The 15,823-nt window shown below is 37.7% G+C and overlaps 1 protein-coding gene across 2 annotated transcripts in view; it reads right to left on the bottom strand.

Annotated features, from left to right (window-relative positions):
* Positions 1 to 15,823, bottom strand: part of LOC145984265 (voltage-dependent calcium channel subunit alpha-2/delta-1-like) — a 102,337-nt gene that overhangs the window by 54,396 nt on the left and 32,118 nt on the right. For both annotated transcript variants that reach the window (XM_083117875.1, XM_083117876.1), the window contains 4 exons: positions 11,499 to 11,598; positions 5,037 to 5,198; positions 3,735 to 3,992; positions 1,260 to 1,346 (listed from right to left, as the gene is read on the bottom strand). In XM_083117875.1, the coding sequence (XP_082974001.1) occupies positions 1,260 to 1,346; positions 3,735 to 3,992; positions 5,037 to 5,198; positions 11,499 to 11,598 (607 nt within the window). The remainder of the gene's footprint in view (positions 1 to 1,259; positions 1,347 to 3,734; positions 3,993 to 5,036; positions 5,199 to 11,498; positions 11,599 to 15,823) is intronic.

The following is a 15,823-nucleotide window of genomic DNA, read 5'->3' as shown; positions in this document are numbered from 1 at the left end:
TATCCCATTCCTGGACATCCTAGTTCACTCCAAGTTGGATGAAACCCTTCGATACAAACACTCGCAAATATATCACACACAAATAATAAAATCTCTACAAAACATGAACGCAAGTTTTAGGAATGATGTTTTTTTTTATATCAGTCTTTGTAAATATTTTCATCACCAAATTAAGAAAATAATGAAAAATAAAATTTTTACATTATTTGGAAAAATATTGGGTATGCATGAAAGTTTCAATATGTATTACTTTCATTTTGCTTAAGGAAGCACATTCACAATTAGGGAACGTGCAAACAATGATGTGTTCCTCGTCTTCCCAACCTGCATTCTGAAATTAATAATAAAGCTAAGAAAACAAATCTGTTTTCAGTTTCCTAATTATCGTGGTAAATTAAAATTTAAAAAACGACAATTTAATAGTTGCAGGTTACCAGCAATAAATATCCGCTTATCAATTACTTATTACAGAGCTGTGGTGGTCTAGTCAGTAGTGCATCTGACTGCCATGTGGGAGACCAGGGTTTTGATTTCTGACCTTGTCCCCGCATAAAAGCAGCTCTGGAGCTCACCCAGCCTCAAATCAATGGGTACCTGGGGGTAAAGGCAACTGAAGCATGGTGCTGATCACATCACCTACAAAATGGCTGAGATCGAGAATGTGTTGGGCCCTACGTCCACATCCCCTAAATGTGCCTTCATGGCATGGTGCTTTATGCACGGGTAACGTATTCACTTATTACATTAGAAACAAGGAACTGCTGACCTCTGTGATGGAGTGGTTATCACAGTGTGCTACGATGCCAGGTGTTTCAGGTTTGAATCCTGGCCTTGGCATGCATGTTCATTGCGAGTGTACCTTCATCGATTTCATCACATCATCACTCATCCTAATGATTGCAATTAGCAAAAAGCGGCAGAAAAGTGATGCTAAATAGCTAATAAAATAAAATCAAAGCAAGAAACTGAATCACAAACTGCAAGTTCAAGGATGCTCAGTGAATAAAACTGTTACAAAATCAAAGAAGTTGAAACAAAAACAAAATTGAAAGAAGTAGAGGGGAATAGGTTATGAAGTCAATAGTACAGCATTGTGGCAAATTTTAGGTCAGTACCACAGCTTGGGAAAACGTAAAGCAGTAACCAGAAGTTAAGTGAAAAAATTATCACAGTGAATACCCTACTATTGGCATTTGCCAGGTCTTGGATGGCTGAGCATAATATACAAGAACATACAATTGAGGTTCCACTGTACTTACCCCTGCATCTCTGTAGAAGTTACTCCACTTGAAGAAATTATCATCTGATGAAAGAATCAGTGGACGGCTCAAAATTCGAACATAATCCTAGAATAAAATATTATCCTGTAGTAATATTGTTTCGCTATGAAGCATAAATTCCTAATCATCCACTATGTTACAATTTAAATGTTATCATTAATAGTAGGCCTGAACCGAAACTTGTGTATTGATATTGGTCAATACCAGTGGTGTTATCAGAGAATATGGGTTGGAATGTAATCACTGATGTGAGCCAATGCTTCTCCGGAACTTGGGTAATTCAAAAAGGCCCTCAAAATGCCTCAAGGCACTTTCGCAGCTTGAGTATCCTGGAAATTATGTAAAATGTATAACTTTTATTATTTTTGCAACAACACTGTGAAAAGAAATGAATTAGGTGATTAAATGATCATCGCATGTAAAATTATGAATATTGTAAATAAATTATATAATTCTATTGGAATGCTTGCTTACGTATTAAAATTAATAAATATTCTGAACTACTTTAACTGTTACAATTTTGAGGCATTAGTATTTTGGGAATCGATGAGAGTATCGGCATTGGTATCAGTATCATCACTGGTATCGGCTCAGGCCCTAATTAATATACTATATACCAGCGATGGGACTGATTAATCAGTACTCTATCAGTATCAGCTGATATAGGCATATCGGTGTATTGGTTTATCGGTGTATTGGTTTATTGGTGTATTGGTTTATCGGTAAAATTACCGATTATTTTACCGATCCGATATATTGATAAATATCTTATAATTTAGTGCAAAATTCTGCCATTTTGTTGTAATTTTTAAGGATAATTTCCATGCCCTACTTTCTAAAAAAGTAATTGTCTAAATATTCAACTTCTTTTGCACTGCAGTCACCTCGAAACACAAATTTGTTAAGGAGATCAATGAACACTTTAGGCTCTTCAAGAACCATATCTTATATTTTATATTGGATCAGTAGAATATCGGTTATCGATTGATTGATTGATTGAGTTTATTTTACTTCGCGTTTTGTGCCTCTTGGCTAATTTGCGAATATGGGGATGAGTGATGAAATGATGAAATTGATGAATGGACATTCACAAACAACCAAGCCCGACCGGGATTCGAACACAGGACCCTTGGCATCGCAGCGCGATGTGCTAACCACTCGGCCACAGGGTCGGGCAATATCGGTTATCGGTATCGGTATATCTTATATTGGTACTTTATCAGTATCGACCAAAATTTCATTTCAGCCCAACCCTACTATATACTATATTAAAATACCTGAATACATACATGAGTTGCAATCAAGTTGTAAAGTATTCTTACTTTCTTTCTCAAGCACGTAGAGACATGGGAGATGTTTTAAATGAAACAGGCATTTGTTTGTTAGGAATACAGAATATAGATGGCAGCAATGTCCAGCTCAAATGAAGAAGGTCAGTGTTAGAAGCATTTTATGAAAACTGTGGGTTAAATAAGGTTTGGTACTCAGACTCATCTTCTTAAAACAGGCACTGATGGTAGTACAGTTGGCTACAGCTAATTACAATTTAAAGGGTGACTATTAGCACTTGTTTGGAGTTGGTTATTTGAATAACTACTATTCATTATGCAAAAATCCTAGTAAGGGGAGTAAGTCTCCTAAAGACGGGAGAGAAATAATACAGTGATATTTTTTATTGGTATTATGTTGGATGTAAATAATTGAGATATATAGATTGCCAGGGTTCCATATTCAAAGTTGCTTCCATTGTTTGCAATTCATTCATGACACACCCGGTGGAGGAACATAGTGGTTTGGATCCCACTTCAAACTGTAGGTCCAGTCCCGATTAGCCTTTCTGTGCATAAAGTGGACTTAAAACATCAATTCAATCAATCATTCATCACAGGTAAACATAAGTTAAAAATCATGAAGCTTATCAGATTTTTAATACTTTCGACTTATACATAACTGATATATCTGCTCTTTGGCAAACTCTCAGGAAAAATATACATAATTTGTTCTTCTATAATGCTGAACAGAAATATGACCATATTCACACAACCATCACAAAAACAGTCAAGCAGTTTTTCCCTATGACTAATCATTTAAACAAAATCTTGTTTTTGCATAAATTTTCCATTATAACCTGCAAAAATATTTTCTCTTTTTGTTGACATACAGGCATTAAGACAGTCCCAGAGCTACATCTAAACAAACTATCTTGACAGATACATGAAGGAAAATAACCAAATCTCACACATTTCCACAACAAAATGTGAACTTTTGTCACCAATTACTCATCTTATTTGCGACTTCTGCAACTGTATGCTGAAGGAGCTATTGAAGGTGACAAAATCATTAGCAAAGTTCAAATTGAAAAGTTAAAGTATGAACGAATGTGTGACATACATGTGAAGATAGTAATATAGGTTATTCAGTTCAACGAAAACCCAAATTTTTTAACTTCCATACCTGCACTCGTGTTCGAATAGCTCCCAATGCTGTGATTGTGTTAAAATAGCCCTTTGAAGCACAAGCCATTTCTTTCAGGATCACTGTTGGAATTGGGTGTGGTCCACAAGCAAATGTAAATATACGTACTCCTTGCGTTGCTGAATCATTTTTATATTTGTTCAAAATATCTTCTGGCCACTCTGTACCTCCATCGCTAAAGAACATAATCATTTTTTGGCAATCTGCTCCTTCCCAAGGTTTCCTTTGTTTATCAAACTGCAAAGGAAAAAGAGAGCTTGAGATTGTGAACATTATTTTCTGAGCATGACCACATGGAACAGTAAAAGTACTAAAAGTATTTCAAGTCCAGATTTTTACTTACACAAATATGAAAATGGATAACTCTTCTACAAATTTGTCTTTCTTCACACTCGCACAAACATTAGGATATTTTACACAATTTGTAATCAATAGGCAATATTTAAAAGTTAAAAGCACATATCTCTGATTACTTCCGAAATATTTACATGCAAATATAACTTTAAATTTTATTAATTCAAGCAATGTATGAAATCAGTCACATTTTTAAGTAGAATGGAACCTCGATTTTCCGTTTTCAGGGGACAAAGCTCAAAAAACTTAAAATGCGGGAAAATGTAAAATCGAGGAAAATTACATAACATTTTGTTATGTTGGGACCATTAAGATTGAACATATAATGTGGGAAGATGTAAAACCGGGGAACATAAAATCAGGGTTCCACTGTATGTTTTAGGATTTTATATTGTTTATGTATTAATTTCTTGTTTACATAATGCTTTGTGAATACTGTAATTGAGCATGTGCATGTGTGTTCGAAATAAATAAATAATATTATGTAAACACTAAAGTAAATTTTAAATATAGAGAAATTAGTGCAACGAGGATGGTGGCCGTGGCCACTGAAATTAACAGAACTACAAAAAAACAGTGTCGCTCGAAAAGTGAGTGTCTCTGTATGTATCTACTACCACATCTCTCATGACCCAAATATGAAATGGTGACATTTACATTTGAGTCTTCAAAATTGATATAAATGAACTATCTTTAATAAACCTAGGCTTCCCCAATGGCGTAGTGGTAACATCATTGCCTTAAAATCAAGAGGTCCCATGTTTGATACTGACTTAAAACAAAACTCAACTCAAATTTTAATCAACCAATATAGATATTGTATATGCATCGAAGTAAGGTTTTGTGTGTATTTTTAACTATCAGATCTTACAAACATGTTCAGAAGTTATCAAATATATATGTTAATGCAGAATTCTTTTTACTTACATTTATAAAAGCTCTGAAAGCAAAGTCTAAGGCAGTAGAATAACTTGTGAGATTCCCTTCTTGCAAACGATCTATGGCATCGAAAAGTATTCTTTTATATTGACTTGTAGCCTGAATTAGGGTATCCAAGCAAGGAACAACCCAGTTAACTTCATTATTAAACTGTAATAAAAATTGAAAATAAATGTTACTGCATACATCTTAAATTATTTAGCATAATTAAGTGGCATTTGTTAAAAAGAATACGCATTCCATGCATTCCAGTTCACTAAAGTAGCTTCTAACACTACGTGATAAATAAAACATACTCTTACCTATCAAAGAGTCCAGAAACAGAATAAAAAAACAGCGCACAATAAAATAAAAATGAAATCAGGCATTTCACTGGTTTCCCATAAATTTTACTAAGGTAAAAATGGAGGAGGTTAAAAACACTTGTGGAAAGTCACATGTATTTCTAACTTCCAGTTTTGCCTTGGCATTATCAATGAGAAACCTGCAAAACACCTGAATTTTGTTCATATTTTAGTGTGTGTTGTGTTTCTTATTGTTCCTGGACCATGTAAAAGAAAATCAAGAATGTATGCATAAGGACTTCAAAATGCATATATTTTTACAAACTGGTTTACTCTCTGATTATTGTATTGCCTACTAAATAAGCTGGCTCTAAATCCATAAAAGCCGGCACCCTTGGCAGAGTGCTTAGCACATCGTGCTGCGATGCCAGGGGTCCTGGGTTTGAATCCTGGCATGGACATGGATGTTTGTGAGTGTCCATTCATCAATTTCATCATATCATCACTCATCCTCATCTTCACAAACTAGCCAAAAGTGGCACAAAAAGTGAAGTAAAATAAAGCAAGTCAATAAACAATGTCAATCCATAAAATTTATAGTGTTGGTATCACTGAGATACTCAGTATTGCTTATCAGAAGAAACTAGCATTATCAACATTGCTGACACCAAGATTATCAAATTTGTAAACTTATCAACAAAATTACCACCATATGGCTGATGTTCCATTATCAGTTTAGATCAACAAAATACTGGTGCAACAGTTCTTATTTTATTGCTTCTGACAAGAATATTAGAGCTGTACCAAAAAGAGGACAGGGGACAACTCACAAATTAAAGAAGACAGTCATTTGTTTGATGAATAAATTCTTTTAGGCTATCGACCAGGTCAATTCTATAACAGTGTCCAAGCTTTCGAGAGCTAATGTCACTATCATCTTCAGGGTAAAAGTGAATATGAGAGTGACATTAGCTTTCAAAAGCTCAGACACTGTTCCAGAATTGATGTGGTCAATAGCCAGTGATACAGTGCTTTTAATAGGTAGTGTCGAAAATGGGACAGCCCTGCACTCTCTTACGGTGCCTCTGAATTAAGATCCGCTAGTAGTGCTGCTGTCGGCATGGCTATGTGGTATTCATGTGCTTATAATGGAAGTAAATGATTTTTTTGCTGCAACGTCTGATTCTTTTACATTAAGCATTTCAATGAATGTGATAATTGCAATGATATTTGGTACAGTGGTCATGAAGATATTAACATCCATTCTAGACAGTGGACCATGTACCGTCATTGTGACTTTCATAAAAAAAATAAAAAAAATAATAATAATAATAATAAGAATAAGAATAATAATAAGAATAAGAATAAGAATAAGAATAAGAAGAAGAATAATAATAAGAATAAGAAGAAGAATAAGAAGAAGAAGAAGAAGAAGAAGAAGAAGAATAAGAAGAAGAAGAAGAATAAGAAGAAGAAGAAGAAGAATAAGAAGAAGAAGAATAAGAAGAAGAATAATAATAAGAAGAATAAGAATAAGAAGAATAAGAATAAGAATAAGAAGAATAAGAATAAGAATAAGAAGAATAAGAATAAGAATAAGAATAAGAATAAGAATAAGAATAAGAAGAAGAAGAAGAAGAAGAAGAAGAAGAAGAAGTAGTAGTAGTAGTAGTAGTAGTAGTAGTAGTAGTAGTAGTAGTAGTAGTAGTAGTAGTAGTAGTAGTAGTAGTAGTAGTAGTAGTAGTAGTAGTAGTAGTAGTAGTAGTAGTAGTAGTAGTAGTAGTAGTAGTAGTAGTAGTAGTAGTAGTAGTAGTAGTAGTAGTAGTAGTAGTAGTAGTAGTAGTAGTAATCATCATCGTCGTCGTCGTCGTCGTCGTCGTGCTTTGGTCTAAAATCTCCTTGAGGAAACAGTGCAGTCAGAGCTTGTGTCCCTATGGTTCGAAAGGCTGCATTGATTACAGACTGCTCACTTCCAAGCGACACTTGTGGTTTGTTGCCTTGGTATGAAATATCTAACAGGATACTATTTATATTCTAATAACGGATACTATATATATTCTAATAACGGATACTATATATATTCTAATAACATAGAAAAATAAACTCTAGTACACAATCCAACAACTGACATCCGGAATCACATTGCAATGTTTCTTCTTGTGTTATGCATGCTATTTAATTATTTTATTTTGCTTTTCCTTCCAAATTAATGCCTTTCAAGACAAACAAATCTACACAATACAGCGTGGTTACAAATTACTGGACGATTTCATAAGGCTATATTTTCACTAATACTGAAGATAAATACACTATCTTAGTGTCATTTGAAAGAGGGAAGTTTGAAGTTTTCGTAGTTGTCATGTGATTTTAATTTGTCTAAACGTGTTTTGTGCCATTTCTAAGAGACGTGTGTTTGGCCCATTTTTTTTTTGTAGAGAACACTATCACGGGAAGCGTGTACCTGGACATCTTGGAAAGTTGGTTAATGCCACAGCTCACGGAAGAAGAGGAACAGGGGTTCATTTTCCAAAAAGACGGGGGCCCCTCCACATTGGCATGTGGATGTCCGGGAGTACCTAAATCGACATCTGCCAGGATTGGTCATGCATCGGCCGCAGACGACACATTCTGCATATGGCCACCACGTTCACCGGCCTCACAGTGTGTGATTTCTTTCTGTGGGGTTTCGTCAAGGACAGTGTTTACATCAATCCACTTCCAGCTACACTGCCAGAATTGAGAAGACGCATTAACAGAGCCATCGAGAACATCACACCAGACATGCTTGAGAGGGTTTGGCAAGAAATGGGATCACCGCCTGGACGTCTGCTGCATTACATGTGGGGCTCACATCTAGTGCATCTAAAGTCAGTAAAAAAACTTGAAACTTCCCTCTTTCAAATGACACTAAGAAAATGTATATATCTTCAGTATTAGTGAAAATATAGCTTTATGAAATCGTCCAATAATTTGTAACCACGCTGTATATTCCAAAAACTAACTAAGCTGTATTACTTTCATAAGAAAATTAGTTGCAGTACTGATCACACTGCCATCTATGTTGTCATCCACCTCGGAAATCAGTTTTTTGGCTCGTTTTCCACACTCCATTCAAAGCGCTGTAGTCAGAGATAATTTATTCATCATTAGACACCAGGAAAGCTTCAAGATTTACTAGTCTTTTGTTTACTTGTCTTGCAGTCACTGCAGATGAAAAATTCCCCTTCACTTTGTTCCCAAGTTGCATTTTCTTCCTTGCTTCATTGCCAGAAATTCAAGAACATTTAATATTATACCTGTGCTTTCAATACAAACACTTAGCACTGAATAAGGGTGATGACGATGTGCAGAATTCTGCAACTTATTGTTAATCATGAAGATGAAGATGAGTGACCAAATTGATGAAGGAACACTTGCAAAGAACACCCATGCCCAGGCTGGGATTCGAACCCAAGGCCCCTGCCATCATAGCACACTGTGCTAACCACTCTGCCACAGAGGCCAGCTGGTTCAACATCCATCAATGCACTACCCACTCAGCCAGCGTGATAAAAGACAAACATGGCAATAAGCATGCCAGGTGGGAGATTGATGGGTTGCAGGTTTGAGTCATGAAATGGTCACAGATGCATATCTAGCATGTGGATGGGTCATAGAATAGTTCTGGATTGATCACAGTAGGCTAAGTAGCACTGGAGAAAGATAACATGGCAACAGCTGATTGCATCACCTATGCTCCCTTTGTTCACTCAAGGTTGAAAATTCGATGAAAGTTTTTCCATTCTTGGAGAACAACAGGGTTGTTAAAGGTTCAGGAATTTTAAATAAATTCAATTCCAGTCCATGAGAGAAAATCAGCAAGCGTAAATGGGTTCTGGACCGTAAAGAACCTTTTTATCTGTAAAATATTTCAATTCAGTCTAGGAACTTTTTTCTGGATCAATTTAAATTCAGTCCAGGAACCTTTTTCCAGGATCAATTCAAATTTGGTCCAGGAACCTTTTTTCCCCGCATCAATTTAGATACAGTCCAGGAACCTTTATCAGGATCAATTAAAAGAACCTTTTTTCAATGAAACAATACGCAACTTGTACCAAATTTAAATTGTGCAAGAAAAAGGTACCAATCCTGCAGCGGAACCGAATAGAACCCATTAGAATTTATGAGTTCTTGGACCTTTAACAACCATGGAAAACAGTACTGTATAATTGCAACAAATCAATGGCTCTGCAAAAATTAACAGCAAGAGTGGTTGATATTCATGATAATGGAAGTAGTCCACCAAAACTTGATTGATTGATTGATTTGCTTTATTTTACTTCCTTCTTGTGCCACTTTTGGCTAATTTGCAACAATGGGGATGAGTGATGATATGATGAAATTGATGAATGGACACTCACAAACCTCCATGCCCAGGCCAGGATTCGAACCTGAGACCCCTGGCATTGTAGCACGATGTGCTAACCACTTTGCCATGGGGGCCGGCTCCATCAAAAACTGATAAACTCACAAAATAGTGTTTTGGCCATGATGCATGTGAGCATATGTTTCATGTACATATAATTTATTGGATTAAAAAAAAAGGTAAAGTGCTCCCCTGTGCTTAGCACCATGCCATGCAGGCGTATAGGGGGTGTGGGGGTAACGCCCCACACTTTCTTGATCCGGTCGTGAGTGGGGGTGATGTGATCAGCATCACGCCCCTGACCGCCTTTACCCCCCAGGGTTTCCCCCAGGTACACATGTTATTCGACGCTGGGTGGGCGCCGGGGCCGCTTCCATCGTTAGAAAAGTTCCCGGATTTGAACCGGCCAGGGATCGAACCCGGGACCTTTAGCATGGTAGTCAGACGCGTTACCGACTGAGCCACCGCGGCCAACCATATATTTATTGGCAAGGAATATAAAATTAACTTTGATTTCCCTCTTCTCGCAAAATAACTCAAACAGATTTGGTATTACCTTTCTCCAGTGAGATCAGAATCAGGCAATAATCAACTGATTAAAGTGGCAGTCATCAAATATAATAAGCTGAAAGTAATTTTTTTCTTGATATTTGCTACGGCTCGGAATTCGATGACCTAAAAATCTCAAAAAATGACCTACAGAATGACCTTAAAATTATTTAGAAATGACCTAGATATGGTAAAATATGACCTAAGAGTAATTTTCAGTATTGAAAGCTTGATTGTTCATAAATTACAACCGCATAGTTGAATAATAAGACAAAACCCATTGTTTGGTTTTCTAAACTACTGAAGCAAATGGGGAAAAAAGCAATTAAGTGCAAATATAGTTTTATTTATTTTTACTCAAGGTTCTCCTGTATAAGTCATTCACCTCTTTTCAGAGTGGCCCTTGCACGACAGAGTAGTCGGTCAGCTTATGAAAATATAGTTGTGTTTCGGGTACATCAGATTATATTTCTTTTTTATATTGTGACTAAAAATCAAGATTACAATTACAGTAGCCAGCATTTGAATTTGAATTTGTATTTAAAATTTTGGGTGCGTCAGCACTTAGGCTATTTTGCACCCTTCACATTATACGGGGGCCAGCCCCTTATCATTACAAATAACAACTCTAACGTTGCATAACTAAAAATCTTAAAATCTTCTGACTTCTGTTAAAAGCTAAGGCTGTGAACGGGCACTCAGCACACACAAGGACAAAAAACAGGACAACACAAAAAATTATACTGGCCATAGTGCCAGTCGCCAGAACCTTGTTAGTCTTCAGTCCAGGGTGTACTATGTGGAAGTGAGGTTGACTTTTGGGCACCTACGTGGAAGGGAACCTCAAAGTAGATTTCACACAAAGTATTTTAAGTGCTGGAGGAAAAATAAATGTACCACATTTAATTATCCAATACACTGCCAAACTTTCAGTTAAAAATAATATTCTGCATTTCCATTGACCATATTTTCGATTAATGGAAAATGTGCTAAAAAGACCATGTCAGGAAATTTAAATACATAAATTATGCTAGCAAATGCATTTAAAATTCATGAAATACCAGGGGAGAAGAAAATTAATCCTCAAAAATGAAGAAAAATGCAATCAAGATGGCAAAAAATATGGAAAAATGACCAACCCTTAATAATTACAATAATGTTAAAAACATCACATTTGTGTGACCTATTCTGTAGTGTTACATGCATACTTACCCAAGCAACATTAACATAATCATTTGCCCTCAAAGTGTTTAAAAGACTTTTCACTGAAATTTTCATCATGTCAAATGTCTGACCATGAACACTTCCACTCCTGCAAATAACATGAGAACATACTTTAGTATCAATCCTGAATTTTCATGCTGGCACATAAAAGCATCTTTAAAGATAGAAAAATATCAGCCATTTGCACTACAGTCTCAACATGACATTCACACATGCAGAGTGACACCTAGATTATCCCGGGTGTCCAAAAAGTCCCCACCACAGGCCTAATGTCAAAATTGATTATTTTGCTGTGTTGTTGCTGGATACCACATTGGAACACTGGATTGGTCACAGAGTAGTGATGGGCACCATCAACTAATTAGTCGTTGGTTGAAACAAAATATCACTTAGTTAGTCGAAAAAATTAGTCCACTATTTTTTCGACTAATATTAGTTGCAGTAGTCATTGAACTAGCAGTAGTCATTGGACTAATATTAGTCAAAGCAGTCCTTTGACTAATACAGTCAACTCTTGATTCTACGACCCCAGATATAACGACCCTCTCATCTAAAAATAGACACCACCACACCAAGCTTGAGTGATATCCAGTGGCGGCGATTGGGTTCCAAAACCAGGGGGGGGGGGGGGGCAAGGTGCCAAAACTGAGGGGTAAAGACAGTATATTTACATTTGTATATAAGGTTTAGCATAGTGCGGGGGCAAAAGTGGTGAAAAGATGTTCCCACTCTCCCCCCCTAATTGCCGCCACTGGTGATATCCAAAAGCACTTGACCTCTACCCTCCCCTGCCCCAAGCGTGCCAATGTTACCCCGCACCCCACGGCCGCTACCTAACATGCTAGGCTTGTTTTGCCATTGTGATTTTGCTTGCTCTAGGATACGCGAGAAGAAAGAGAAGATCGAATGTGCTTGGATGCTATTTTAAATTGGCCTCGACTTGTTTCCTTGTTGTAAGAGCTGCTGACAACTGGTTTGGGGGGGGGGGGAAGCAGCCCGAAATGACTGTGCTGGACTTGCAGTCTTTGTCTACAGGGTCCGTTCTGAAAGTATCCAAACTTATTTATTTGTAAACAATTTATTTACAACTGCTGTCAATATTCTTCAATGTAGACACCTTTAGCCTCAATACAGCGAGTATAGCGACTTTTCCACTGTTCACAGCAGTCCTGGAAGTCCTTGACTGACACCCTCTTTAATGCTGCAGTCCTGGCAGCTTGAACCTCTTCAATTGATGCAAAACGCTTCCCCTTGAGCACCCTTTTGACCTTGGGAAACAAAAAGAAGTCGGCCGGTGCCAAATCTGGGCTGTAAGGGGGACAAGGCAGCATTGCCACACGTACGTTGGCCAAAAACTCACCTACCAACAGCGCTGTGTGAGCCGGGGCGTTTGTCGTGGTGAAGCACCCACCTGTCGGCAATGTCAGACCGGATGCGCTGGACCCTCTCTCGGAGACGTTGAAGCAGTATTTTGTAGTAAGCTGCATTCACGGTGGTCCCAGCAGGTACAAACTCTTTGTGCACGACCCCCTTCACATCGAAAAAGACAAGGAGCATTGTCTTCACCTTTGATTTTGACATCCGGGCCTTCTTTTGACGAGGGGATGCGGGGGTGTGCCATTCTGAACTTTGTCTCTTGCTTCTGGGGTTGTAAGCCTCCCGTAGCATGGTTAAAGTCTCCGTAAAGTTTTGTTTCAATTTAACACAAAATTTCACAGCGTAGCGCTTTTCTAAAGTGCGCTCCATTTTCACCAAATCCACCAATTGCAAATTCTCGACATGACGTTTTTTCCATGTACACAACACCAGCAATTGCACCTCAACCACTGCTCACAGGCAACTGAGCGAGGCCTTGTTTTGAAGGTTAAGGTCCCGACTGCCACCTGGCGCAGCTTACCCGAACCCTCAACCGATTCTCGTGCCACACTGCGGACAGTTCGAATACTTTCAGAACAGACCCTGTATGTATATGGCAGGTCAAGCTCTTTCATCGATAAATACACCACCTTGAGAAATTAGAGATAAGATTGCAGGGATGTTCCAAAATACAGATGAATGGTGCCTGGAAGTCTGGACCATCTGTCTAGCTCTGAACTAGAGTTCAGCAGGTTCCCGTGAGTGAGCAACTTTTGGCCTTGTAGCCGACAACTTCCGGTAACCGCTTTCATTCAAAACGTGTTCTTTGTTCCCTGTAACACTTCATAAAAAAGCGAAACTGTTAGAGATAATCAAAGCCACATAGGCAAACTAAAGATTGTCAACCCGCTTAATGATTTGTCATCCAAGCTTCTGCAAAAGTTGACTTTGATCTTACGTGCATCATAACTCCTGCTTCCCACTTCATACGTTTTCCTAACTGTGCCGATGTCGTAATATTTGCCAAAAAGTGTTCCGTTGGCTGAGTGACTTCTCTCTCTTTTCCACTCAGCAAACATGTAGGGGAGGGGGGCGGTGATGCCGATTGTTTCAGCCACGATTTTCTTGCTTGTGTGTGCAAACGGGGTGATTACAGGCGAGGGTGGAAGTGGACACATCTTCCTTTCCTTTGATGTCTAAAATGGGGCAACCAGTTCTGGATACATTCTTGAAAATGAACAAAAACAATAGGACAAGTAAAAAAATAAGTGACCCCCCCCCCCACCTTTCCCAGCTCATTCTCCGCCACTGGTGTGCATGGCAATGTGATAAATGCAGAATTCAGGTCCTGTTTTTTTTTTAATGCCAAATACTGCATAGGAAATATTGCCCGTATTATTGTCTGTTGCATAGTAAAACGTAAAGCAAGGGTAATTTCTTTCTTCACACTGATAAAAGTTCCGTCTTCGACAATTGCGTTATCTTAAATCTTAAAATGCCTCTTCGACCACCTGTTGCTCGAACTTCCAGCCAGTCTCCTTGTTTTTACGCCGCAGCTGGCACCAGTGTTTTGTCTATCGTCTGCAAAGCTCTCGCTTGCTGATAACAATGACTCATTCAGGGCAAAGCAAAAATTCACTGTTTTGAATCTCGCAAAGCTGTTTTGATTTTAAAATAACGAAATTCGATCAACAGAAAGAAAAACAAGAGTTAAAACAACTTCTTGTTCTGCACCTTCTGATAAGCAAAACTGTAAATTTTATTTTGCATCTGACACAAGAATAAACTTCCTCAACACTTCGAGCGTGTTGGAAGGAAATGCACACAATATAATCGCACCTTTTCTTTAGAACCATTCATGTGGCAGGAAAAAAAGTGCTCAATGTAAGAATGGATGCTGAGACCGATTTAAAGAAACATTATTCAAGGGGAAAACATTTGGAGGAGTGGATGTTTGACATCGAGAATACTCCTAAATCCAACATTAAATCGTCGATTAACGTGAGGGTAAATAACGATCTCCCATTTTGATATCTGAAAATGCGCAGGTTTCATAAAGTTTGTTTTGAGTTCATTTTATGCTGATGGGCTAATCAGGACTAAATATACAGTTTAAAGTGAAATCCAATTCAAAATCCAAATGATTATGAAGTGAGATGCTGTTTAATGTCTCCTAGAATACGCATTGGGTGAAAAGAAAGCAGATCGCAAGTTGCACGTTTCCTTTTTCAGGCTGAATTACAATGCAAGTCGAGGAAGGAGTTTGGACTGCTCCCTTGAATGGTGGAAGGGGTGACTATGAAGTTGGTTGAAGCAAAGAAAATGCGACCTTTCTTTTACGATGTATTTTACACAGCCGAACCAGAATGAAATTTACAGCCCTGCCTTTTTTTTTTTCTGTCTGGTGTTTAGAAAGGTTGTGTTGTTTCTCCCAAGAGATCTTCTCTTACCAGTTATCTTGTAACAGACAATGCTTCAGTAGACTCGTATAAAATCCAACATTAATTCTGCCCAATTATCTCCAGACTTTTGCTGGTGCCAGTGTGACTGGTGTCAAGATTCTTTGAGTTTTGCTTGCAATAAGCAAGAGATTGTTTTCCTTTCCCTAGGTCTCAGTGCAAACGGGTTTCTCATGAACTAGAATTGTAAGAATTTTCTGGTAGAGCAACGACTGTGCACAATTGAAAGAAAGTAACATTATTTTAAATCCTTTTTTGTGAAAACGTTTTCATGTTCTATTTTCCTTCTCACAACAAGCATCCTGTGCATAACAGGTTGTATAACTACCAGGATAAATGGTGTTACCATCTCCTAGGAATCTTTGCCCATTTGAGTTCTGTTTAAGCTGAAAATTTGTGCAAATTCCGATAATGAACCCTTTGAGAAAACAACCCTTTTTCCGGGAACTGTGAAAGGTTGTTGTATCGAGAGTTGACTGTATTAGTCGAATTAGTCAG

Source organism: Lepisma saccharinum, chromosome 2 (genome assembly GCF_977018435.1).
Source record: "Lepisma saccharinum chromosome 2, izLepSacc3.1, whole genome shotgun sequence".
NCBI lineage: Eukaryota > Metazoa > Arthropoda > Insecta > Zygentoma > Lepismatidae > Lepisma > Lepisma saccharinum.
This window is presented reverse-complemented; position numbering and strand designations above follow the sequence as displayed.